This window comes from Gouania willdenowi, chromosome 1, assembly GCF_900634775.1.
Source record: "Gouania willdenowi chromosome 1, fGouWil2.1, whole genome shotgun sequence".
Taxonomy (NCBI): Eukaryota; Metazoa; Chordata; class Actinopteri; order Blenniiformes; family Gobiesocidae; genus Gouania; species Gouania willdenowi.
Window position 1 is genome coordinate 8,967,970 of NC_041044.1, and position 26,856 is coordinate 8,994,825.

The 26,856-nt window shown below is 39.6% G+C and overlaps 2 protein-coding genes across 4 annotated transcripts in view; both read right to left on the minus strand.

The window, feature by feature from the left end:
- Nucleotides 1-5,670, minus strand: part of zbtb45 (zinc finger and BTB domain containing 45) — a 29,545-nt gene extending 23,875 nt beyond the window's left edge. Inside the window, exons 1-3 of one of the 2 annotated variants that reach the window (XM_028450850.1) lie at nt 5,522-5,670; nt 1,303-2,628; nt 808-942 (exon numbers count right to left, since the gene is read on the minus strand). In XM_028450850.1, coding sequence (XP_028306651.1) covers nt 808-942; nt 1,303-2,367 — 1,200 coding nt within the window. In that variant the 5' untranslated portion in view covers nt 2,368-2,628; nt 5,522-5,670. Of the gene's footprint in view, nt 1-807; nt 943-1,302; nt 2,629-5,284; nt 5,453-5,521 lie in introns of those variants that run through there. The other variant, XM_028450859.1, reaches the window with a different exon arrangement.
- A 2,108-nt stretch (nt 5,671-7,778) lies between these two features.
- LOC114480219 (hexokinase-1) overlaps nt 7,779-26,856 on the minus strand; it is a 33,849-nt gene continuing 14,771 nt past the window's right edge. Inside the window, exons 4-18 of one of the 2 annotated variants that reach the window (XM_028474183.1) lie at nt 25,201-25,320; nt 24,742-24,837; nt 24,512-24,611; nt 22,531-22,714; nt 22,216-22,371; nt 21,577-21,810; nt 20,673-20,977; nt 19,005-19,153; nt 18,738-18,857; nt 18,530-18,625; nt 13,439-13,538; nt 13,109-13,292; nt 12,874-13,029; nt 11,831-12,064; nt 7,779-8,921 (exon numbers count right to left, since the gene is read on the minus strand). In XM_028474183.1, coding sequence (XP_028329984.1) covers nt 8,771-8,921; nt 11,831-12,064; nt 12,874-13,029; nt 13,109-13,292; nt 13,439-13,538; nt 18,530-18,625; nt 18,738-18,857; nt 19,005-19,153; nt 20,673-20,977; nt 21,577-21,810; nt 22,216-22,371; nt 22,531-22,714; nt 24,512-24,611; nt 24,742-24,837; nt 25,201-25,320 — 2,385 coding nt within the window. In that variant the 3' untranslated portion in view covers nt 7,779-8,770. Of the gene's footprint in view, nt 8,922-11,830; nt 12,065-12,873; nt 13,030-13,108; nt 13,293-13,438; nt 13,539-14,060; nt 14,069-18,529; nt 18,626-18,737; nt 18,858-19,004; nt 19,154-20,672; nt 20,978-21,576; nt 21,811-22,215; nt 22,372-22,530; nt 22,715-24,511; nt 24,612-24,741; nt 24,838-25,200; nt 25,321-26,856 lie in introns of those variants that run through there. The other variant, XM_028474268.1, reaches the window with a different exon arrangement.

A 26,856-nucleotide genomic window follows, 5' to 3' on the forward strand; every position in this document is an offset into this window, starting at 1 on the left:
AAAAGAATGTATTTTTTTTGTACATAAAGAAAATCACAGGGTTTGGCATAAATGATAAAAAAAAAATAATCTACAGGACAAACTAAAAAAAAAATCTTAAAAGACCAATAAATTGTCCTGAGTTTCAGGTTTGCTTGTATCGCAAAAATAAAAATTTTGAAATGTAAAAATATCAATCTAAAAATAATCTGCATCAAGATAAAAGCTCCAAAAAGTCAAATAATATTTTCAAAAAACAAAACATCTTACAGCAGAAGAGGACAGTGGATGACTTTATGACAGACTTTAAAACGTAGAAGTAAAAAAAATCAGCGGAAAAGATCGGTTTCATATGCAAGGATCAGCCGATCGCCAATCCCCCAAAATAAGGGAAATCGGCACCTATCGATCGGTGCATCCTTGTTTAAAATAAAATAAAATAAAAAAACTAAAATTTGGTTCCGGTCTTTCCAATGGAGCCAGCATCAGCCTCCCCCACTTGTTCCTGGTTTTCTTATGGCACGTCATATTTGTGCTGCCTGCAGACGGACACTGCAAATCCAGCAGGCAGAAGTACAAATCTGCTTTACCATGATTTCCTTTTCAAGTGCATTTTTGCAGTTATGAAATGCTGACTATAAAGCTTGAAAAGTGTTATTTTTTACAGCAATGCAAATACAGCTCTGTTTGTCTTTACAACACATCTGATAGTATATGATGACTTAATGGCATGTTCCCAATAACATAAGCATTTCATCAAGTTTGCAATTTACAAAAGTGATATCACTTAATCCTTTGCAGGCTTTCTTAATGTATGGAGGTACATACCTGACCAAAGCCTCCCATGGCTTCCTGGGAACCCTCTTGTCCTTGATCTCTTCTCCCATCCTCCAAGGAAAAAACAGTTCCATCTGCATCCTGCACTCCTTCATCTTTCACCACCACTGCCTCTCCTCCCAGCACCTAAAGACAAACAGGTCCATTTTAATTGAGCAGGAAAAAAAAACAGTCCTGTTTACAAGATTGGCTTAAGCTAAAAATGCCAAACAACACAGCATTGAGCCATCTAAACCCTTTTAAGCAGGTTCTAATAAAGTGAATTACCTACAGAAAATATGCAGAAGTCCATAGATTAAAAAGAAGGCAATTACTGCCGAAGTACAAGCGAGACATTCAATTGTCCAAAGTGCAGAAACATCTCCAAGATATACGCCAATGCAGTGCGAGAAGAGGGAAAAGCATAAAAAGAAAGAAAAGGAAAACGTTGCAGCTCTGCATGCCTGAAAGCTGTAACCATAGCAACCCTTTCCCTTATCCCCCTACCTGGAGTCTTAACGGCTGCCTCTGCTTGCGGCTGTGGCTCACCCCCCTGTCTCTGTCTCCATCTCTTCCTCGCTCTCTTCCATCCAAGTCTTCCTCCTCGCTGTATCTTTCCATCCCCACAAGGTCATCAGAGAGGTCAGTTGTGTTGCCATGGAGGCTGTCCCTGCCAATGCTGTCCACGCTGGCCACACCGGAGCTGCAGCCCGCTGAGAGGTTTCCCGTGTTGTTGGTGTTGGTTCCATTGGCTGTTTGGGCCAACAGGTCTCGGAGCTTGTACCTGACATCCTGAGTACAGCTGGGGCTCTGCTTCATGAGGATCGCACCGGCCCCGCCCCCCATCCCGTCCCCACCACAAATAGAGCCTTGGCCCATGTCTCCCAATGACATCAGATTGACTGTATTAGTCTGATCCATGGGACCAGGGCCGCTTTCACTCACGTTAACGCTGGCCCCGCCCAGCCCTCCTCCCATGTTACTTGCCCCACACTCAGCCATAAAGTTGGAGAAGTTTGCATATCCCCCACCTGCAGTTCCAATGGAGCAGCTTCCATTATTGCCACTCTCTCGGCCTTTCCCCCCGCCACGCTCCTCTTGCTTGGGCAGGACTCCCCCCAACATCCCTCCCCCTGCTGCAGCGGCTGCAGCCGCAGCAGCAGCTGCTGCGCTTGCTGCCCCGGCAGCTGCCTTCCTTTGAGAGATGATCTGGGTACACTCATCGATGACTGTCTTAATCTGCAGGATACTGGCAGCAGTGAGAATGCAGAGTGCCTGAGACTGCAGAACCACCAGTGAGCCGCTATACATGAAATCCACCAGCTGCTTCACTGTTTCAGCTGGTACCAGCGGTGGGACAGAGATTTCAGAGTGGCCAAGGAGCAGCTTGTCTTGAAAGAAAGGGCTTCCAGCTGCCAGGACGCAGGCATGTGCACGCAGAGAGGCGTCATGTATTCGCACGGTGACATCACAGAAAAGACCCTCACGCCGCTGTGTACGCAAAGCCTCCAGAACGGACTGGCTGGAATTGTGAAGGTGGATGTAGTGAACCGTCTCTGTGCCGGACACCATGGCGGGAGGAGGTGAGTCACTTGGGGCTGGGTGGGAGTGGGGATGGGGAAGGGGGGGAAGGTGTCTGGGGTTTTGCGTCAGCTTGAGGGATGAGGAGAATACAAAGGGAAACGGATACAGTTCATGGGCCCTAGTTGGGCCACGAACAACTCAGACAGTCATGAGTCAGGTGTAAGTTCACAAACGAACTTTTTAGCTGCGGGCAGACGCTGCCTTTCCTGAGAGGTGTTGATGATGATTTTTGATCCCACTGGCCTCAGTCTGTAATCATCAAATAAAACATCTGCATTAGAGACAATTATTCTTTCACATCATATTTCTAAATATTGCAAAAATAAATACATTTGTTTTCTTTTACAACAGTAAGGTAAGACACTTTAAGGCAGTAAAGCTACATATCAGATAATCCTTTAAAGTTACAGAACTTATTTGTCTTTGGTCCGCAACCAACATGACCAAAATCTTAACTTCTTTAAAATTATTTGTTTTAAGCCATTTTGAAAAAGGTCTGAAACACATTAAACAAAATATTATCATCAAGAAGTGTGATATCACTATAACTTCTACATTTTCCTAATTGGTCATATTTGATGTAGAAGAGACATTTCTTATGTAGATGTCATTACATTTCTGAAAACTTTACAAATGGATGTGCCAGTATTATACCAAAATATGAAGAAAAAAAAAAACCCACACACACAACTACAAAAAGATTTACAACTAGTTTTTGAATATAGTTGTTTTACTTGTGTAATGTAATTTGCGAACATTGTAGTTTGATATTTTAGTTTCTTTGCGTTATTTAATATTGTGATATGGCAAATATAGATGAGAATGTCAGATTTGGCTTTTTGATTTTGCCGAAGAGGGTGGAAAAGCCCGCAGAAAGGATTAGTGGGGGTCAAAGGTTATTAGACTTATGTAAAATGAACAAAAAAAATGAAAACTAGAAGCAGAAACATTTTTGTTAACTGAAATAAAATAAAAACGAGCATTTAAAAAACAAAAACAACTGAAACAGTATTGTGTGTCCACAAGACTAATTTACTTCAAATTATAGCCATAATTTCCTTTGTTTTCGTCTTTGTAAATGTATTTTATATTTAAGCTTGTTAGATTGATCTATTTTCATCTGATCTGCTCGTTTGTGGCAGCTGTATGGAACCTTGTTATCTGTGACATCCTGTGTTGACATTAATCTCTCGTAATGACCATGACAAAAGTTGAGAGAAAGCGGCAGAGTCCTATTTAGGATTTCTTTTAATAGGACTGTGTCAAGTGCGATGGAATGGCACCCTGTCCAGTGTGCACCGTACCCTCGCCTAGCACACGATTACCACTGGAGATAGATACCAGCAGAGCCCCACGACCCTAAAAAGCAGCAAGCGGGTTGGAAAATGGATGGATGAGTGAATTAACGATAAAATTAAGAAAGTGTCTACAGATAAATTAAACGTTGTCCAAGGCGCCTGACTCAAGGATTCTTCCTTCTGCTGCTGTGGGTTCCAATCCCACTTTTGACATATATATGTTAAAATGAAAAAAAATATATAACAGGCTTAGGGCCAAAATAAAAGGGTTAGCATGTTAGCTATAAATAAATAATATATGAGCTAAAATACAACTGACAGAACTTTAAGTCACGTGGTGCACCCATCACGTGACCTAAACTAGTCACGGCCTAAAATGAAATGCCTTGTTCTAGAAAGCAGGCGAGTTTTACCCAGCACATTACACTAACCTCAGAAGCAGTATTGCACACAGAGGCTGCTCTCTTGTGGATGTGGACTACTGTATTGAATTTGTGGGTAGCTGTTGATCAATCTTTTGAATACATTTAAAAAAAAAAAAAAAAAACATTTTTTTTCAATATGTTCTGACTATTTACATGATTGCACCTGACAATAATCTAATCTCCTCGTTCTTAACCTGGTTTTGATCGAACCGCAGGGGTTCATTGAGTGAGTCTCAGGGATTTGGCAGAGGTCAAGACACACAGTAAAAACGTGTTACACAAAAAAAATTATGATCATGTTAAATTTGAACTTCAAATATTAATTTCTAAAAAAAAAAAAAAAAATGTTTAAAGCTTACTGGAACCAAGCAAAATTTAGCCCAGGCTTACGCGTGTCAGAATAAAATATATACCTATGAAGCAATCATTTAATTTTTCTAATCACGCAGGGTTCGGTAACTGCTATAATGAGGCTTGCAGAGTTTATCTCTAATACGATTAAGAACCACCGATTTAATCTAAGATATCAAACCTAATCTTGATCTGAAAGAAGATAAATTGAGATTGGCAGCTGGAAGGATTCCTCAAACCAACAGACAGTAGAAATGGCTCAACATACACAGAGAAAGAACCAACATGTGTTCTAGGACTTTTTGACCTCATGAACAGTCAAAAAGTCGTGAACAAAGGCGGTCCATCGCCATAAACTGCAGTGAATTCCTTCACACGCGAGCTCCACAGTGACGTCAGCTGATTGACAGCTGGCACTGCTTAATAAACACATAATTAATCACGCGCTGTTTGGAACACCTGTCCGGTCACCGACACTGCTCGTGCCACGCTTGGTCCGGTGTGTCCCACTCAGTGGGTGGTCAATGACCACCGCTCATTTTACACACAATCTGTCAAACAGCACCGCAGAGCCCGACTGTCGTCACAATGAGTCGATAAGATAAAAAGTAATCATCATTACTTCTCGACTTACCCACATTGTCATTAGAGACTATTGAAACAGGTACTAACTAGCTAACGTCAGCAGCACACGAACAGGTTAGCCGCAACAAGCTAACGTTAGCTAGCATTAGCTGTTGACATTAGCCGCTGAGGTCTGCACGGAGATGTGCAACAAATTCGCAAAAACGTGCATGCAAACTATCCTCTGCTGTCAGTTTAGAGACAAACCTTTAGTTTTAAATGCGGTGCGGTGACTGGCAACGTGCCTTGCACAACAAAAGCCCTTGGCTCGCCCCCACGTTCTGTTGAAATGCTAACCTAGCTCTGACACAAGCTGGCGTTAGCAAGCCTTACACATATTGTCATAGACACAACTAGTGAAGTTAGCACTCAGGCAACTAACAGCGCCTTAACCTGACTAAGGTTACAACAGCACGGCATGGTTGTTGATTAGCGGCTGCTTACCGGCGGTGAGGTGACAGCTCGTGCGTTAGGAAGCCCTGCACGCACCCAACCTGATGAGAAACTGATGGAAACCAACGTGCACGCTCACACACGCGTGCAGAGCGACAGACAGCGGTGAGCAGCAATTATTTCTGCACACTAACTACACAACACGGCCAACAATGAATGTTATTAGACCTCTCTTTATAATGTTTAGTCTAAAAATGGCATAAAGCGCGTCTTTTGTAACTCTGACATGTCCATAAGAATTGCCCATATTAATTATTCATCTCGGACATACAACAATTCAACGGCACATATTACCACAACAAATACATTTTATCTGCTTTTAAAATGATAACACATTTGCTTTTCCTAAATGAGAAAACCCAAGGATTATTAAAAGTATTGATTAAAAGTGAATACGTTTAAAAATCCCTCCAATTCATCAAGTGATTATAATTCGCATTTTCATTTATTTATTTATTTTTTTTGTTGGGGCGGGGGGGGGGGGGGGGGGGGTAATTTGGAATAAACTGATATATATTAACAAAAAACTAAATGAAATAATTTTTTGCTTCAGCTTGTCTTGAAAAACATCAGAATTTGGCTCAGTAGGATCAGATCTGCAGTAGCTTTTCAAAGCTACATTAAAGCACCTAGATATAAAAATTCACGCAATACTTTTGAATTTTTATATTAAGAAAGACATGTTGCAAGTGAAGGTGATCTCACCTGTCGGCCCCCAACAGTTTGAGAAAGCACTATGATCATTATAGAGATAAAGAAAAAACATAACAGCCTAAATTTAATAATTTGGTAGCCCACTTTATGGGGGCAGTTCTTCAAGAACCACAATGCTATCAACGCTTTAACTATTTTTTGAAGGTAATTTTATGTTATTTTGCAAAAAAGACAATTGGGCTTTAAATTACATTAAATTCTAGATGTATTAGACTCCACAATGAGTAGAATTCCCCTGCAGTTCACATTGCCTGGTTCAATCAGGCTCATGCTTTATCTTTAAAATGTATTTTCTGTCCCCAAATATGTCAACCATTATCAGTTAGTGAGATTTAAAGTGATGATGTTGCCTGAAGGTACACGCAGCTCTCTTTCAAAGGTAGACCTCATAATTATATGCACACCCAATCATCTTCAAAGAAAAGAAAGAAAACGTAATTAATGTCAAACCTCATGCACAATAATAAATGAAATAACCAATCCTTCAAGTAATTTTCAATGTAAACATGCTGCAAATGCTGAAAGGGTTCAATTAAAAAAATAATAATAGGTGACTGTCATTAAAACTGAATTTCTCTATTCACTTTTTTTTGTTTCCTTTGGATTGATGCCAGTGAAGGGATCGTCCCTGATTGATACTGCATGCTTGGCTTGGCGTGTGCAATTAAAATACTTTTCATTATTCACCAAACTAGTACAGTGCCCGTACGAAGTATGTATTGCTATAGAAAAGTAAGAGGGTAAGTAGCTTTTTCATGGATGGCCAAATGAGGTTGTGTTTGAAGGTGGGACTCATCACTGTAAAGGTGGGACTGTTGACGTCATCGCTTTAGAGGTGGGACTGATGACGTCATCGCTGTAGAGGTGGGACTGATGACGTCATCGCTGTAGAGGTGGGACTGATGACGTCATCGCTGTAGAGGTGGGGCTGATGACGTCATCGCTGTAGAGGTGGGACTGATGACGTCATCGCTGTAGAGGTGGGACTGATGACGTCATCGCTGTAGAGGTAGGACTGATGACGTCATCGCTGTAGAGGTAGGACCGATGTTCCAACTGATAACATCACCACTGTAGAGGGTACAAATGATGACATCATCACTGTGGAGGTAGGACTGATGACATCATCACTGTAGAGGTAGGACTGATGACATCATCACTGTAGAGGTAGGACTGATTACATCATCACAGAGTCCATCAACTCAGTAGGTGTGGCGTGGGGGGTGGGGTATCCAAACAAATCCAATGGTGCACACCCTTGAACCAAGCAGCAGCCATGTTGAAACTCTCAGGTCAGTCTGATACCCAGAGATATTTGAGGAACGCACAAGCACACGATCCTTAGTTTTACAGAGAGATTGTAACATTTTGTTCAGGAGTGTATTAGCAACAACAATTGATGAATTTGGTTTAATTGTCGAGGATGGTATTATTTGAGATACACAGGTGATATACACACTATATCCTGCCTAAGACGAGATGATTTTGCCCTGTGTTCACACGTTACACACCTGTAGAAAAAGAACAGGGCTGGTACTTCACAACAAAATAAAATTTAATGACAAACTTTTTACGATGTTTACAACTAGAAATGGATAAAGGAAAAAACCTAGATAATCCAGAACTCTTTGTCCTGATGTAAGGCATGCAATCCCCACAGAGCTTTGGACATTAAAAGCTACAGGTCATTACAGTAAGACACACTGACACTCTGCCACAAGTTCACACAAAAGCCTTCATGGTATCCATTCTTAATTTGGGGCCCAATAAACATTTATTTTTTTTGGATATGCTATGATTAGAAGAGGAATTCGTCACAACACTAAAAGTATAGAAGTTTACAAATAGCTATAGGAATCACCAACATTTGTGCTGGGGCTTGTTCTACCTTGTCCGCTCTTGAAGGACTGACAGTTACACAAAAAAGTTGAGTTAGTAGGTTTGCACATAATGTGGGTGTGTTGCACACAAAATGAAAATGACAGTAGCAGCCGTGACTCTTGCATTCGACCCTTTGCAGCAAACCAGTTTTCTGCACCAATTAAGCCTCTAGAAACCAGTTTATTTAGTAAATAGGAAACGTCTATTGTAATGTTGTTGTTGTATCTGTCATAGAAAATGTGCAGACATTAACTTTTTTCTATGGTTAAAATTCCCAACAACCTCTGGGATTTAAAGTGGCCTCAGCTATATAAATACACTTATATATTTGCCTCCATATAAAAATAAAATTAGTAACACACAGATATTGCACACCTAAGGAGATTTCCCAGATTATTGACAAACTATTGAGGAAAAGTACAAACATAAAAATCATAAACCCTCTAATGTGGCATAAATAAATATTTAGCATTAAAATTATATGCAAGCGGCACGTTTCTCCGATTTAGGGTGAATCAGAAGGGGCAGTGGTGGAGTCACGGCTGACGACATAAATGTGTGAATGAAATTTGGAGCAGTGCGGTGACTAAAGCATTTGGTGGAGCAGCAGGCAAATCGTGAGGAAAGAAAGGGGGAGTGAGCTTCTCAGTGCTGCTGAGCTTCCTGCTCCCTTTGGCGACACCCCACTGCTGTGATGAGGGCGGCCCCTTTGCCACTGCCATCCTCAGACAGCAAGAATGTGACATTGCACTTTGGAGAGAGTTCTTTTACTGTCTGTTGGAAGATCCGGTTGAAGCTGAGGAAAGAGAAGAGAATTGGAACATCAGCTAAAAGCAGCTTATTGTGGAACCAAACAAAATAAGAAGCTATAACACAAGACGTTCCATTATAATATCTGATTTTGTGATTATAGTAAAGTAAAACACAGTTCTGTAAAATCATAAGTAATATATTTCTTGTGTATTGCCAGCATGTGTCAGACACGGGATGAATACAATAAGTGTTGTGTGTAATTTAGATACAGTTGAAACCTTTTTTTCTTGAAGGCTGCGTAATAATTTAGGGCCGTATTCTCCGGTCTGAACATAAGCACTTTTTTACGTGCCTGCAGTAACGTGTCTATCTCCTGCGCGTTTTCTCCGGTCCAGGTTCCTGACACGCCCACCACACATAAATCAATCAAAAGCGCGTCGTCTGTCAATGAAGGTGGTCTGAAGCAAAGGAGGCGTACTGGGCCATGATGTCATTTTTTTGGGCTGTCTAGAAATCCCGAAACATGGAGTTTTCCTAACACTTGTAAATATCATTGAAATCCATGAAAATGATAAAGCACACTTTTAATTTACAAAAACAATATAACAGGTTGATTTGATAAGATTATTGCAGTGTGAGGATTGGCCGCATTCTTCTGTCTGAGCTACAGTTAAAATCTCTCTTTTTTCCCTCATACTAACATTTGTTTGTGTGGAAAGCCTGATTTGATTAAAGGTATAGAGGATGATTTTCCCAAAGTTTAGAAAAGAAACGCCCTCTCCACTTTTTAAAAAAATGCACATGCGCAACACTCTACCTGCTCCCAAGAGGGAACGCCTATTAAACGTGTGCGAGAGAGCGTGCACAGCTCTGTGTACAAGTTGGTGTCGGCATCGCTTCTACAAACTCACTTTACTTACGACTGAGGCATCAGTGGGAAGCCCAACGTGTGCTTTTAGCGCACGTCATCGTGTGAAAAATCTGACCCAGTGAGAACGGCGAGCTAAAATGAATGGCTGAAAACGTTGCTGACGAGACACATTAACACTTTTTAGTGCGCATGCGCAGCAAGCCATAACTAGTTAGGTGTGCGCACATAAAACGTCCTTACATAAACATATCACCAAAATGACTAACAATTAGAAGGACCAAGGGGCGACCGTGGCTCAGGTGGTAGTCGGTCGTCTTCTGATCGAGAGGTTGGGGGTTCGATCCCAGTACCTGACTATGTGTCGAAGTGTCCTTGGGCAAGACACTGAACCCTAAGTTGCTCCCAGTGGTCGACTAGCGCCTTGCATGGTAGTCCTGTCCCACTGGTGTGTGAATGTGAGAGTGATTGGGTGAATGAGCTGACATGTAAAGCGCTTTGAGACCGCTTCAGTGTGGTGATAAAGCGCTATATAAAATCAAGTCCATTTACCATTTAGTCCATTTACCAATAGCTTTGATGACTCACCCAGAATTAAAAGCCAAAAAAAAATCCTCCACAATACCTTTAAGTACTTACATTCCTGCATTCAGAAATGATCAGCGCGCATTAGTTATCATCTGTAATCAATGTTTGGCATGTTATATACTTTAGTAGTGAATCAAACTGTGGCTATATGTTTGACATAGTACAAAAATAAGTGAACAGCGTGGACAGAAGTTTGATGCTGCTTTCACACCGGATGCGTCACAAAATGTCCGTACGTCCAGATTACATACAAAGTCAATGGATAGATGTGTCCCAGATACGTGGAGGAGAATCAGCAAGGAGGTGGTAGTAGCAGGTAAAAGTTATCTCTGTAGTTTTCATCTTAGAAAGTCGGCATGAGCTAGGATAGCATTAGCTGCTAATCACGCCGGCTTTTTTCACTGGTGGTTTATGTTTATGAGAGGAGAAAAACAAGAGTGCAGCTCCTCACTTTAGCAATCAGTGAAACTCAGCATGTTGGATGTGTCACTGGTCGGTGGCTCTTCGTTTCAGACGTGCGTATGAAGCAAATGGGGACATTTTTTAATCCTGTGGACCCTGTGGATCGTGCGGCAGATGCGTCCGGTGCCGCAGATGCGTCCGGTGCCGCAGAAGATGCATTTGGTGTGAACGCAGCATTAGGTCTGTCAGGCAGCAGCCGACGTGAGTGCACACAGCCACGCCTCCGCGATGCAACACTCACCATCCTCCCAGGAAAAGTAGTGGATGGCAAGGGTAATATATAATGAAATGTAACACATGTTGTTCCGTCTAGAACTGGTACATGTAAACATGTCATAATAATAACACATTTTATTTAAAAGTGCTTTTCGAGACTCTTTAAAAGTTAAAACAATATCAAAAACAGTGATTAAAATAAAAAAAATATATAAATCAGAAAAAAAGAGGAGGCGGGCGGCGGCGGTTTGTATGTATGGGAGTTTATTTAGAAGTGTGGAGTTGTACCAAAGAAAATGCCATTGCAGTAGTCGAGGTGGGATGTGATGAAAGCATGAATGAGAGTTTTGGCTGGTTTTTGGCGTGGAAAAAACATCCACCTCAGATTTTAGAAATGCTGATGGTCAATATTTTGGCGTACTTGTGTGACTCCCCCTGCCCCCCTTTTGATAGTGTCAGTTTGGATAGGTTCTTTCTGGGAGTCTCTTTTACAATATTATCCATGTAATTGTAACGAAGTCCAAACTTTTAGTGCAATATAATGTTTCACCTTCCCTAGGAACTGCACTTATTCCAGCACCCCGGGAGAATGTGCGCAAGGCCAGATTGGAATGGGAACACCCACATTTCAGGGCCGCTCCTCCTACAATGCGTAACTGGGATGAAGGCGCGCAGTGACCAACTTAAGTACAGATGCTGAATAGCTTTTCATGTATGGGAGAATACGCCCCTTAATGAATAACCAGTAAAACAGCTCTCGTCTTGTGTCAAAGTGCCATAAAGAAAAAAAAAAAAACTTTGGGTCTTGTGATTCTTACTGTGGATGCAGCTTGTATAATGTGCCGTCCACACCCACGGTCACATCTAGGTGTTCCAGTTTACGGTTCTCACGGATCTTGTCCACCACGGCAGCCATTCCGGCACCACATATCTGAGCCGCACGCCGGGAAACCGTGCCGCACACCTCTTTGACAATAATACTGTCATCACATGTGCTGTCGAGTCCCAGCTGCTGCAAAATGGCCCTGACCTGCAGCAGTGCCAGACGATCACTGTAGGGCGGGGGGAAGAGGTGGGAGGAGAGGTAGAGGTCAGCCAACAGTAGGAGAGTCACTGAATACCTCACAGCTGTTCCATAAGCTAAGATAGGTCTACACTCACTATAAACTCATGTCACCACATTTTGGCTCTCATCAGCTCTTACACTCTTTTTTTTTTTTACATCTTTTTTCTCAGTTCTTTTAAATTTCATGTGATTGTGTCTTTCTATAACCAGCCTGCTATTGGTCATCTTTAATTTCAACTTTGTACCAACTTATACCTGTTTAATAGACATTTTGATCTATCTTTAGATTAGCCGAGTGTATTACAATTCAAGTTCATAGTCATTTTAGTTCGAATTTGTCTATAGAAGTGTTTTAATGTTTTATTTCATGTAGATGTAGCAATTTTCTGTTCTGTTTGTGTGTTTGGGATTGTGTATTGTCTATTTTTGGCCCTGTTTTTGGCTGCATATCCAAAGTGTAATGTTTTTCACCTTCAGTGCCCTGAATTACAGGAACAGCTTTCCTGTATACTGTAGGGAGATCCACAGAGTTGTCTGTCAATAAATGATGGGAGTTAGTTTGACGTTATTTTTTTTCTAGTCCTTGTGGTTTTAACTGTTCAGGCCTATGTGCACCAGGAGCAGTGGAACTAATCAACCTATCTGTGTGATTACAGATAAACTTTGCGGTTATTTTATGAACACTATTCCACCTTTGGTATGAAGGGATCCAAATTCTCATGGCAGAACTTGACAATTAGCTAAGAAGGCAGTGGTTAAAATCAATGAGAGAAGAGTGTGAAATGATTCTCTCACCTTTCTATTTGTGACAGAAACTTGGTCTCAAAGATGCCCCTCGTCTTCAGCGTCTCAGAAATCTGCCCTCGGAAAAGGAAGCCACGCTTGGTCAGATCGATCAAAATCTGCCTGACGATCTCCCCCAGGTACATTCCACTGCACATCTTTTCATATCTGAGGGCAGTAAGAAAATTATTTGATGTTATAACTCAAGGGAGTAAAGCTGTCCACTTCTGTTTGTTGTCTACTTTACCTTTGTTTGCCTTCATTGAGTGAGTTCTCATCCACTGCTTGGTCATAGATTGTGCGGATGTCATCCAAGCAGCCATTATCTCCAAAAGCGCCCCACTCCATATTAACGCACATACGTCCGGCGTTACCCTCCACTATCTCAATGTTTCTTGCTTCCTCCATGTAGCAGGCATTACTGCCTGTGCCTATGATCATATTCAATATTTAATACTTCCTACTTTAACACATACAGTACATTATATTGTTTTGGGGGTTTCATTTTCCTGTAGCACTGATGTCCAACTAAAGCACACACTTTTATTAAAAGGATAAAATAAACACATTAATTCACCTGCAATCAGTCCAACCTCACAGGTTGGTTCCTCATATGCACATGTCATCATTGTCCCAACTGTGTCATTCACTATGGCCACAACATCCAACTCAAATTCCTACAAGACAAACAACACAAATGCAACCTTTTGTCATCTAATAAGACAAACATGTTCCAAATTCCAGTTACCATGCATGTTGAGAGTATTCAGTTCTTTTATAATCTCATGACAAGGTAGCTGTTTGCCTATTCAGAAGTGCAGAAGTGCACATGATCTCCATTACCAAACGTAGTCCTGATCATCAATGCGGTTTGAAGCAGAAATCAACTTCTGAATTGCACATCAAACAAGGTTGAACAGGTGTGTTGACAGACGAGTTAATATCAGGCCGGAGGCTTCTTAAACATTACACTGAGCATAATGCAGTTTGTTTACATTCCTAGAAACGACAACACCAGAAAATATGCACACTACTGAGAAGAAGGTTGAGCTCTGCCAAATGCACAAAGTACACAGAGTCCTCCTGGTTGGAGCCAAAAGTTTGAAGTGTTATGACATGCTTTTAGCACAGTCACACACGGCTCCAATCCAACACGGTTTTACTAGTCATGTTATTAATTACCCTCAGATAATACTTACAGGATTCTCCACCTAAAAGAGTGAAATCATGTCAAACAAAGTGATTGAGGGACTACTTTGGAAACACAAGTGCTGGCCAACATTCATTAAAGAGTAGAGTGGAAGGTCATCCATGTTTACATTTCTCGTAAAGAAAGTGTGGGGAGTTTATCCTAAAACTGCCATCTAAAGGCATCCGTGAACCAGAATTAACATGCATGTTAGTTATGAGATGTTGATGACAATTGTGTGTTTGTGAAATAGTTTCCTCCCTTTTTCTACAGCTTATGTTGCGTAAATATTATGCATTTAGAAAAAAAAACTAAAACATGCTGTTCATCAAATGCTAAAGGACCTTTCTGCTGTTAAAACAGCTTCACAGCTAAATTTAGGGAGCCTTTTTTCATAAATACATGAAGAAAAACACTTTAAATAAATGCACTCATACAGTGCTGTCATAAAGTATTTGCCCTCTTACCTATTCCTGATTATTCTTGTCTCACGAAGACAACCCAACTAAATATAAAATGCAGTTTCTAAATGAACCTAATAGCTGGTAGCGACCCCCTTTGCAGCAATAACTGAAACTGTGTTTCAGTGGAAGATGCGAAAGGATTTTGGTCGACTCCTCTTTGCAGAATGGTTTGAACTCAGCCATATTTGAGGGTTTTTAAACATGAACTGCCTGTTTACGGTCACATTACAGCATCTTGTTCAGATAGAATTCCAGATTTTGAAATGGCCACTCTTAAAACTTAATTTGGTTTTATTTGAAGCATTCAGAGGTGGATATGCTGGCGTGTTTTGGTTCGTTTTACTGCTGCACAACCCAAAAGCCCTTGAGCTTTAAGGCACAAACTGATGGCTGGACGTCATTGTGTAATCAATTACAGCAAGTCGTCCAGGTCATCGAGCAGTGAAGCAGCCCCAGATAATAACTCTGCCACCACCATGCTTGATTGTTTGTATGATGTTCTTTTTCTCAAATGCTGTGTTATTTTTACACCAGATGTAACGAGCTGTGCAACTTCCCAAAAGTTAAATGTTTATCTCGTCGGGCCACAGAATATTTCTCCAAAAGTCTTGGGGATCATCAAGATGTTTGTTGGCTAATGTGAGACGAGCTTTTGTGTTCTTTTTTGTCAGTGGTGGTTTTCACCTTGACACTCTCCCATGGATCCATTTTTGCCCAGTGTCTTTCTTATGGTTGAGTCCTAACACTGACCTAAACTGGGGCCAGTGAGACCAGCAGTTCTTTGGATGTGGTTCTGGGATCATTTGGGAGCTCTTGGATAAGTTTTCGTTGCACAGTAATGTTGGTTGATCTACCACTCCCGGAAAGGAGTGGAAGATCAACTGCATCCAGTTTTCTCCATTTGTGGATAATTGCTCTAAATGTGGTTTGTTGTAGTCCCAAAGCCTTGGAAATGGCTTTTTAACCTTTTTCAGACAAATAGATTTCAATCACTTTGTTTCTCATTTCTTCCTAAACTTCTTTAGATCCTGTTTCTTTTGGAGCCGACTTCAATTTGTCTGACAGGTTCTATTTAAGTGGCTTCTTGTTCAAAATACATCATAGTGGTAACCAAGCCTGGGTAATTAGTCTTTCAAATCGGGTCAGATGGGTTTGGATTTTTCCCCCCTTAATATATTAAAATATTATTTAGAAACTGCATTTTAATTTGACTTGGGTTGTCTTTGTGAGACATTAAAATTGCTGGTTTGATGATCCATTTAAGTGTGATAAATATGCAAAACAATCAGGAATGAGGAAGATATACTTTTTCCACTGCATTGTATTTCTATATACACTCACTGGCCACTTTATTAGGTACACCTGTTCAATTACTTGTTAACACATTTTTAATCAGCCAATCACATGGTTCCAACTCAATGCATTTAAGCATGTAGATGTGGTGAAAACAACTTGCTGGAGTTCAAACCAAGCATCAGAATGGGTGATTAAATCATTTTGCATGTGGCATGGTTGTTGGTGCCAAGAGGGCTGGTCTGAGTTCATCAGAAACTGCTGATCTACTGGAATTGCCACTCCTAACCATTTACAGAGAATGGTCTGGAAAAGAGGAAATATCCAGTGAGCAGCAGTCGTGTAGATGAAAATGCCTTGTTGAGGAGAAAGATAAAAGGAGAATGGGCAGACTGGTTTGAGATGATAGAAATGCAGCAGTAACTTAAAGGGGACATATCATGCTAAATCCACTTTTTTAGCCCTTAAATGCATTTTGTTGTATATTTAGAGTGCTTAGAAGTACAGAAAAAATCAAATTAGTCTCTTCAGGTGCTCCGTAGTTATCTTTATATTCTGTTTTGCTCATATATTTCAATCTGTTTCAATTTTTCTATTCTCTATTACGTTTTTTGAACTGTTACATCACAGTATTTGCAGCGGAACTGCCAAATTAGTACATCAACTCCAGGTCCAACACTTCGAGCAATCCGCCATTTTTATTTCTCGCTTTTATTTTGTAGTCCAAGCTCAAGGATGCCGAAGTTACGAGAGGATAAGTCAAAATGTTTGGTTGTTGGATGTAGTAACCCACACGCTTCATTACACTGTCTCCCAGCATCAGAACCTTTTCAAGGTGCCTGGTTGAGTTTTATTTTTCACAGAAATGTACCCACATCTGTGGGTAAGGTCCTTTTTGTGTGCGTGAAGCACTTCAAGGATGACTGCTTCTGCAACCTCCACCAGTATAAAGAAGGATTTGCCGAAAGACTTTGTCTGATTGAGGGTTCAATTCCTTCTATCTTTGGAGACGACGAACAGAGCACTTCGGTAAGCTGTAAATAACGCTAAAAAGTGTGATGATAAGACGTCCCTGTCATTGTTTTGTTAGCATTAGCAGTTGCACCGTCTTCAGACTTCATATGTTCGCGCTGTGTGCTCATTTCAGATCCTTGATGATATGGCCTACGTGATTTAATTTAAGTCTAAAGTTTTCATTATTCATTTCATTTTGCCGTTTTTGTCTTTGAAAAGACTGTATTAAAATGCATTTTGTGGCGGTAGCTCGGCGCTAGCGTTAGCGCGGCGCTAGCGTTAGCTCGGCGCTAGCGTTAGCTCGGTGCTTGTGTTAGCTCACTTGTTAGGGTTCTGCAGGTTCATCATCTTCATTTTTATCTCGCTCCGCCGGGTCCGACTCTGGCTTGAACATGTAAGGCTGGATGGACAAGTCTTCTGTTGTTGACATTTTATAAATAACCTCTGAATAAAAAGTTTATGCGCCGCTACATAGCCGTATCTCTTCTATCAAACTACAAAAATGGCCGAGCAGGGTGGAGTTGAACCGAGTGTCACCTGAAGAGGGGGCGGGGTATGGAGTGTCTCATTTGCATTTAAAGAGACAGCACCAAAACGAGTTGCTCTCAGACGCACATCAGAAAAAGGGTAGAAAAGGGGCCTGTGGAGCTATAATAATGAGGAATTCAGACCCAAGCATTGCAGTTCCACTTTATATAGACCACAACTGTATGATTTATATGTAAAAAGGAAGGATTTAAAACCATGATATGTCCCCTTTAAATAACCACTCGTTACAACCAAGTAATGCAGAATACCATCTCTGAACACACAAGTGTGCTGAATCGTGATATGCAATGTATGGTATAATATTGCACTTGAATATTTTGCATAGAGGTAGAGTTTTATTTTGATCAAATATTACTTTACTTACATTTTGGGATTTCTATGTTGTGTGTATTCTGCTTAATGTTGTTATGTATTATTTATGCTTTGGTTATTGTGTTTTATTTTGGTTATATTTTCTTTTCTGTGTGAATGTAATTTCTACATGTTATCTAATCTGTTTTTTGTACTTCACAACTATCGTGCATATATAGTCTGTGATGTAGACCCCAGGACGAACTGCTTCTGCTTTTGCAGTATAACGAACGGGGATCTTAACAAAACAAACATTTTCTAGGCACACTTTGGGCCCCTTAGTACTAATTGAGCAGGTTTAAACACAGCAGCCTACCTGAGTATTGTTTCTGACCATGTCTATCTATGACCACACTGTACCCATCTTCTGATGGTTGCTTCCAGCAAGATAATGCAACATGTCACAAAGCTCATCACATCTCAAACTGTTTTCTTGAACATGACAATGAGTTCACTGTACTCAATTGGCCTCCACAGTCACCAGATCTCAATCTAATAGAGCACCTTTGTGATGTAGTGGAACAGGAGATTTGCATCATAGATGTGCAGCCGACAAATCTGCAGCAACTGCGTGATGCTGTTATGTCAATATGGACTAAAATCTCTGAGGAATGTTTCCTTGAAAGTCTGTCATGAAGAATTATGGCAGTTCTGAAGGCAAAAGGGCGTTGAACAAGGTGTACCATATAAAATGGCCAGAGAGTGTATATAAAAATCAGAAATGCTTTAATAATCGCAGGGGGAAATCTTTATTTTATATATGTTTCTAGCATTACGTTTAAATGCAGCATCTTTTTTGTCTCAGTACCTCTTTCCTCTTGATTGCGTCACGAAGAAGCTCAACTACATCTTCTCCTTCACAGTCTGTGGCTTTAAATCCTTTGGTCCATGTGACGAGGATACCCTGCAAATTAAAAATCATCATCATCACCATGGAAAAAGAAACAAAAGTTGTCTAAAATAAATGAAAATGTTTTTCATGCCACATTCATAACTTATGACTAAACAAAACCTACTGCATCCAGGCTGGTCTGATGGCAGGGGAAGGAAAAGGTGAAACCCAGCGGCAGTCGAGCACTTTTCATCCCCATGTAGTCCAGGAAATCAGAGATGCAGTAAACAATGTGGTCAAACAGCTGGAAGGAGATTGCCTTGCTTTTAGTTTTATAGAAGGATCACATTTCCTCAAGTTATTTTCCTGTTAAAATAATTTTGTTTGTACAGAGAATGACCAAGAAATCATTGCTCTAGAGTTAATTGATTACTTTTACATTATTAATTACCTCTTCTCCTGTGCCCTGCATGACCTCAATAGGAATGGCGTAGATTTTGTTATGCATTTCCACCGATCGCCTCTTCCCACTACGAATCTTAACCAGCAGCACACGGAAATTTGTTCCACCAAGATCCAGTGCAAGGAAATCTCCATTTTCTGTAATAAAGATGTCAGTGCTGAAAGTAGACATTTCATTTCAGCTAAAGACATTTTAGCAAATACAGACAGACATAGTGCTCTTTATGTAACGCAAACATGCTTTTAGTGATAATGTGACTGATATATATTTCTATATTTATATTTGTAGTTCAGATTTGGGTTTCAACATGTTGATCAGCTAAGCTTGTTTTAGTAGTAAATTAGGATTGCCATCTTCAAAAAGATAGTAAAATGTGAATTAAAGATTACAATACTGCAACCTAGTGGCCAGAAACTGCATAGAAAATACATTATCATTAGTACGTTTGCTTTGACAGATTGTACATGAGCTTCATATTTGATTTTCATCCAATTCTTTTTAAAAAAAAAAAAAAATCTGAGTACATATATTCAGTCCAATGGATAATAACCTATTGAACAAATTAACATTTTTTTAAAGTACAAACTAAACATCAGAATAAAAAAGAAAACGTGCTTCCATCCTCAGTGCTGACAAAGACAGGCTTAAAAAGGGAAACTATATGGTGAAAAGCAGTTCATTAGGATTGAACAGCTCAATAATGGCAAAGATGATTGGAGAAAAACAGGAAATAGGGAATCAATTATGCCAAAGTATGCAATGGATCATTTCTGACCACAGAGCAATATAATGAGAAGTTACACAGTGGTTTTTATAAGTCCTGTATAGTCCTGGTTTAAAAAGAACAACCATGAAAACCAGAATTCCTTCAGCTTTGTATTAATAGTTAAGGTGTTATAGTGTAGTGCAGTGTTGGGGTGAATTATAATTGTAATTGTGTAATTGATAATTAAATACAATTATGAAGTCATATTTGTAAATGTACTTTTAAAAAATGCTGTTGCAATTGTAATTGATTTGAGTTCAGATAATTGACTGTCTTTGTAATTGGCATGAAAATGACAATTACAATAATAATTGTTAGTTCTATGGCTTACACCTATTTGGTAATTATTAAAATGTGTTTCGGATTAACTTTTCCCACTACCTGTCACATCTCTTCAGGATCATTTTACCATTTAAAAAAAAAAATATAAATCTAGGGATATACTGACAGAAAAATGTCCAAGACATCTACACCAAAAATATTAATTACAATATTTTCATTGATTAGGATGCCTAACAAGGTAACCTTACAGCTGATTTATTAAAAAACTGACTCAATAACATAGGAGATGCAGAAAGCTAACACAAGAGGAAGGTTATGTTTTATGGGGTTATTTATTAAAGGCTCAGTAATTGTGATCAATTGAATTGAACTTTAGTAATTGAGAACGTAATTGTAATTGACTTTTAGGAGGATAATAATCATTGTAATGTTAAATGGAAAAAATGCCAGTCACTGTAATCGTAATTGAGTTGTATTGAAGACATAAATGTAATTGACCCCCACCCTGGTTAGTGGGACTTTATACTGTGAACACACTTGTGTTATTTAGCATCAATTGAGTATGATTTAGTGACCACAGCCTCATAATGTCTCGCCCTTTTCCTTACCTGTACCGTCTGGTGTACTTCGGACGAAGGTGGGCAGCATTTTGACTGTAGCCTCCTCGTGGCTGTCCTTCTTCAGGCCCCTTTCGATCTCCACCCTCATCCGTTTCTTCACCTCTAACAGCTGAGTTTTGCTCAGACGGAATTCTGCCAAAGTCTGTTGGATGTGCCGAGCTTGCTCCGTCAGGCGGTAGGCCACCGCCGTCACCATGGCGGCGCCTTTCGCGCTTCCACTTTCAGACAGCAGGAAACGGACATCTGAATCTGGTATCAAACGGCGCACAGTTTTGTGCAGGCGACGAGCATATCTGTTCACAGAATGGAGAAAAGATTCTGTGGTGGCAGGAAATCCTAAATGTTGAGATATTACTTAAAATTGGACGGCTCTCAGAACTGGATCAAAACTCAATTTGTCTGCCTGATGTAAAACTAAGATTTTGTGTAACTGTATTCATCCATCAATTGACAAACAGATCATAATTACAAAACATATCTCCTTGAACATAAACTAGTTGATTTTCCTCAAAGTTCAACTTGAGCATTTAGCCACCAAAATTATTTTTAAAAGTTAGTGACATGAACAAAATTGGTCATTACTATACTAAACGTATTACACTGTTATACCTTTATACTACTGAGCTGAAAAAAGCTCTAAAACATTGTGTACATTTTGTATTTTTCTGACTTGGCAGTAATGTAAAGCATTATTACTATCTTGTCTATTACTAAATCCTCATTGTAATAAATGCGACATGTGAAGGGATTTCTGTTAGTGTGGGAGTTTCAATAACACCTGATTCATGCCAAACATGGAATATGGAAATAATCTTGCAGTTGCAGCCTGGCTGTCTTTTTCCGCAGTGTGTTATTTTTCATTCCTTGTTAAACTCTTGCATAGATAACTCACTGAGGGTGCATCTTGTAAAGAGAACCATCAATGCCCACTGTAGTGCGGAGGCGCGCCACTCCTTTGTTTTCCTTTAAACGAGAGAGGATCGCTCCCAGGGTGGCAGATATTAAATTTGCTGAGCGGAAAGATACGATGGTGCAGACGTGTTGCACGGCCAGACAATCTTCATCCGAAGGTTCCACTCCAAGCCTGGTCAGGATTTCCATACACTTCTTAAGCCCCTCTTTAGTCCTAACACAAATAAGTAAAAACCCAAGCGTGTCAATTATTACATGATAACTCAGGGTACAAGAATGCATTTCAACCAAATTCACTGCCGTTATCTTGATAGCCAATCATTTTGTTTTAGCGGCATATTAACCATAAAGTTTTCTGACTTTATAATCTATGGGGTTTTGAGTAATAGATTAACCACTAAAATTTCCATTAATTTTGTTCTAAAAACATTGATCACACCTTTCTGTAATGTTCTACAAAAAAATAATAATAAGAAGAATTTACTAGTCAACACTAAAGTGCAGTCGGAAGCTTTTGTGGAAAAGACTTCCAGGCTTTTTAAAGCTTCTCGTCCTTAAAGTTAACACTTAGATATTTTACAGATTGTTTTTCCACACTTTTATGACTCCGACAACTCACTTTTCTATGGCCGACACATGTTTTGTTTCAATCTTCCCTCTTGTCAACAGTTCAGGGGTTATTCGTCCCTCAAACAGCAGTCCTTCCTTTGCCATCTTGACCAGGATTAGTCGCACCAGTTCTCCCATGTACATTCCACTGGCCATCTTTTCAAACCTGGTCACAAACAGCAGCTTTATCTCATTGTGTTTATAATGCAGATTATATACTGTACTCTTCCAAAGCTGCTGTGTAAGACATCAAGTTTTGGAAATAAATTCAACACCAAGACAAAAATGTTTTCACCAAAGAACGATTAGTAAAGAAGAACCTTACAGTTGTTTTCCTGGGTTTAGGGATCCTCTGTCTATTTCACGATCAAACTCTGTGCGAATGTCCTCCAAAGAACCATCGTCCCCAAAGGCTCCCCATTCAGTGTTGATGCACATTCGGCCTTCGTCTCCCTCCACCAGGTCAATATGACGCAGCTCTTCCATGTAGCAGGCATTAGTTCCCGTTCCTAAAAAGATGCACGTGGATGAATTTCCCTCTGCTGAACTTGGTAGTTCACAATTCTGTTGGAGCCATAGATTGATTTTATACCTTTTGGTGCCCCCACATGTGTACTATATTGTTATTTGCCTTTTTTCTTTAATACAATATTAGGTAATGAACATCAAGTGAGCAAATCTCAATAAAGACGATGAGTGACTTCTTAGATTTTTTTGTTCAGTTTCCATAATATGATATTTCCACTTTGTTATATTTTTGTGTATTTATTTGTATCTAATTTAAGTTAATGAATATTTAGGGTTTCCAAAGATTTGGGGAAGGCAAGAACCTTGTACAGGCGAATACATTTGCACACAATCTCCCTTTTCCTCTGGAGATATGCAGAACAGATTACAGTGCAGTGTCCAAAGTTGCATCCCATTAAAACTCAAACTCAATAGTTATGAGTTAGCTGAAAAAAATACATCCTCGTTAATCACTATGCCAAATATGCTGGTAGATGAAATTGGCTAACAACAGTTTTTGCTCATCTGTAACTTGGGGGAAATGTAGAAATGCCTTGATTATGGGCATTGCTCCGAGAGTAGTTGATGAATTCATGTGGGGTGTGGGATACATATGTATGTGTATATACGTATATATGCATATGTGTGTATCCATAAAATGAAGAGTCCGTCCTTAAGACTGCTCTACTGTAAAGTGCCTTGAGATACCATTGGTTATGATTTGGCGCTATACAAATAAAGATTGATTGATTGATTGATTGATTGAGTAGTTAAGACACGCCCAGTCACAGCAGCCCTGCCCCCACTGCGCTGCACAGTTGCACATGAAGATGTCAATCAATGCTCACTGATGGCTGTCTACATTTGTTTGTAATGAAATTCTCTTCGACTTTTTGATCTATGAGGTCTGCACTACGGCCGTGTTTGAAATGTCATACTAACGTACTACTTGTACTAAGTCTGACGTCAAAATTAGTATGTAATGCGTTCACATTAGATAGTATGAAAAGATTAAGCATGTGATTAATACCCAGATGTATACTATATCTGGACATTTTTGAAGTATGCAAGATGGGCACACTAGGCATACTCAACCACCCCATGATGCATTACCAGCAGAATGTAAAATGATCCTGGGACCGGCTACAACCTAAAAATCAAATATTCCCTTTTCAAATCAAAAGCATCTCTTCTTGTCTTCCATTCGTTTTTAAACGCTTTTGTAAATAGGGCTCTTGTTTTGACTTTAACCAGATGTTTTGTCAGTAGCACAATTACGGGTCTTCAAAAAGTCAGAACAATGGCAAGCTTTATGGATCAAATGACCACATTTGATATTCTACTTGGTCACTTTCTTGCTTAAAATTCTTTCAGAACTTTCAAAGGTGGCGAATCAACTGAGATATTTAGCCTCAGTGTGCTTCAGGTTTTTGTCATTGTTGGTGCAAAATGCATCTTGGGAAACTTGGAAGTACGGTCTACTTCAGTGGGAACAGTCATCATCCTAATCCTCATAACCATACTAGTATATAGTAGACAGTATATACTCATTAAGTTTGTAGTGTGTAGTACAGAATGTGCCATTTCGAACACAGCCTATGTCTTTATCGGTTAAAAAGATTGTTGGCCCCAGCAGCTTTAAAAGACAAATGAAAGATTTTTAACAATCAATGGTAGATCCTAATTAAGTATGGTTTATAGCCCAATCAAATTGGGTAACTAAAAATGACACACACATATACCAAACCAGTTTAAGAAAGACCTTTATGTGTAATGAAATAAATATGGTATTCTATTACCAATAATGATTCCAACTTCACAGCGCTGATCATCAAATCCACAGGTCATCATAGTTCCCACCGTGTCATTCACCACTGCCATGATGTCTGCTTCATAATCCTGATAATCCAGAAGTTACAACCATCAGTCAGTCTTCAATCTTTCTTTTTTTTATTGTGAGCTATCATAATTCTCACATTTACAATGTGACTTAGTTTTACAGTACAAAAATGACCAAAGAACCCCTCACCCCTCTTTTCTTGATGGCCTTGTTCAGTAGCTTCACAACATCCATGCCTTCTACTCCACTGGCTTTAAACTTCTTTGTCCATGTCAGCAAGACCGCCTATAAAACACGTAGCTACATCACGCTAACTGCATCTGTGTAGCATCCGGAAATCTGCTGTTACAACTTCAAACACCATTTTCTGCCAGTTTTCTAAAGCTTTATCACAGTAAATGTATTCATCATCACTTACTCAGAGTTTTCGCAGATCTAGAAACTAAAGGAAAATGACTTTCTTTATGAGTAAATTGTGAATCTTTGATGTTTTTACCATTGCCCAACTTTGTACTCTAAGGTGGTAATGCTGGATCAAACTGGAGCTTGTAAAACATCTCCACAGTATAAGTCTTGAAATTGGCTGTTGAACAACAATCCTTTAACTTCCAAACTACTTTATAAGCATGTTTTCCTGAAACCGTTTACCTCGTCCAGTTTGGATTGGACACAGGGGAAGGAGAACGTAAATCCCACAGGAAGCTTTTTATCTTTGATTTTTTGCTTCTCCATGAAGTCGCCCAGGCAATCGGCAACGTGTTCAAAGAGCTGCAGACAGAAAGGAGACTTTAAAAGAGCATCCCACCAAAGAGTGAAAAACAAAACATCTGAACATCAATTCATTTTTCTTTCTATACCATCAATCTTTAACAAACATCTATTACCCACATGTATGTTGTGTAGTTACTAGGGGTGTGGCAAGAGCTCACTCATGATAAAATCTGTCTCGCAAGTTTTGTTTTTTTGTGAGTTATCCAAACTTCTATTTGTGACCTGTGGGGGCAGTAATGCACCTTTGCTAGGTCTAGCCTGCCAGAACCCAAAGTAGGAGAAGGAAGAGCAGGAGGAGTAAATTTTAATTCTAGTTTAAATTTGTGGAAGAAAACGTTTACTAACAGTTAAAAGAACATGGCTGTGTAGTTGCAGTATGTTGTTAATGACATACTTGGTCAGGCTCTGTTTGCACTATTTGCACTCTGTATTGACAGAGTAGAACTTTGATTTGGTTTTGCACATAATATTGTTTTGTACTTGAAAACAAAAAGAAATATATAATTTTATTTGTTTTATTCTAGCTTTCATAAATTTTAGTTTTAGTTTCAATTTGTGGAAGAAGTGTATTAAAAGTTCATGCTTACACCATTGGATTTATTTAATTATTTTTCCTGTGGAGTTACTCAACCCTAGACTTTTAAAAAAAAAAAAAAACTCTGTTTATCCATTAAATTCTTAAATTTGTCCAATGTGATGAATAGTGTAAAAGTGAGAGAGACGAGAGAAATGTATCAATTTAAACTAAGGGTTTAAAAATATATGAGCAGAATTGGCAAAGTGCGATCCTACGTCTTTGTTAACAAACCTGTCCTCATATCAAATTACAATTCTGTCCAGCTGTCTGCTTCGCTTTTCACTAGACTGCATCTGTCCTGCTCAGTCAGTGGGAGCCATGCTCCCAACCAATCACACTGCGTCAGTCACTCGTGTTTTGGTTATTGGGTTACAACACGACTGCCAGCTGTTGGACACAAGTTCCATGTGGGTCAGAAGAGCTTTTCTGACACAGCTCCAGCGTTATCCGCATTACAGCGCAGGTCGTTTTACCCAAACTGAGCCCCAGTTCAAACCTAAACACAACCAAGCTCTGTGTGGAGGGCAGACAGAAACTACGATGCTAGTTAGGGCTTTACCGTCTGCCCATGAGGTGGATTACAACCCTGGGGAATTGGACACCGTCTGGTAAACAGAGATTGTCTTATTAAAAGTAATTCCTAATTGAGAATAATGTTCACAACAAAAAACATTAATGAATGCTATGTACACTAATCAAAAATATAAAAATAACACTATAGTTTCATGAGCTGAACTCAAAGATCTAAAACTTCTTTTACGTACACAAAAGGCCTGCAGTGCTAAACGTGAATTAATAATAGGAATATATTCTTATTTTTTGCCTGGTAAGATATTTCTTCTTACTAGTTTTTGTGTTGGAGTATTTTACTTACTTCAAAATCTACAAATATCCACATTAAGTAAAAGCAGGAATATATTACTTAAAACATCAAAATTACCTGATAACAGAACAGG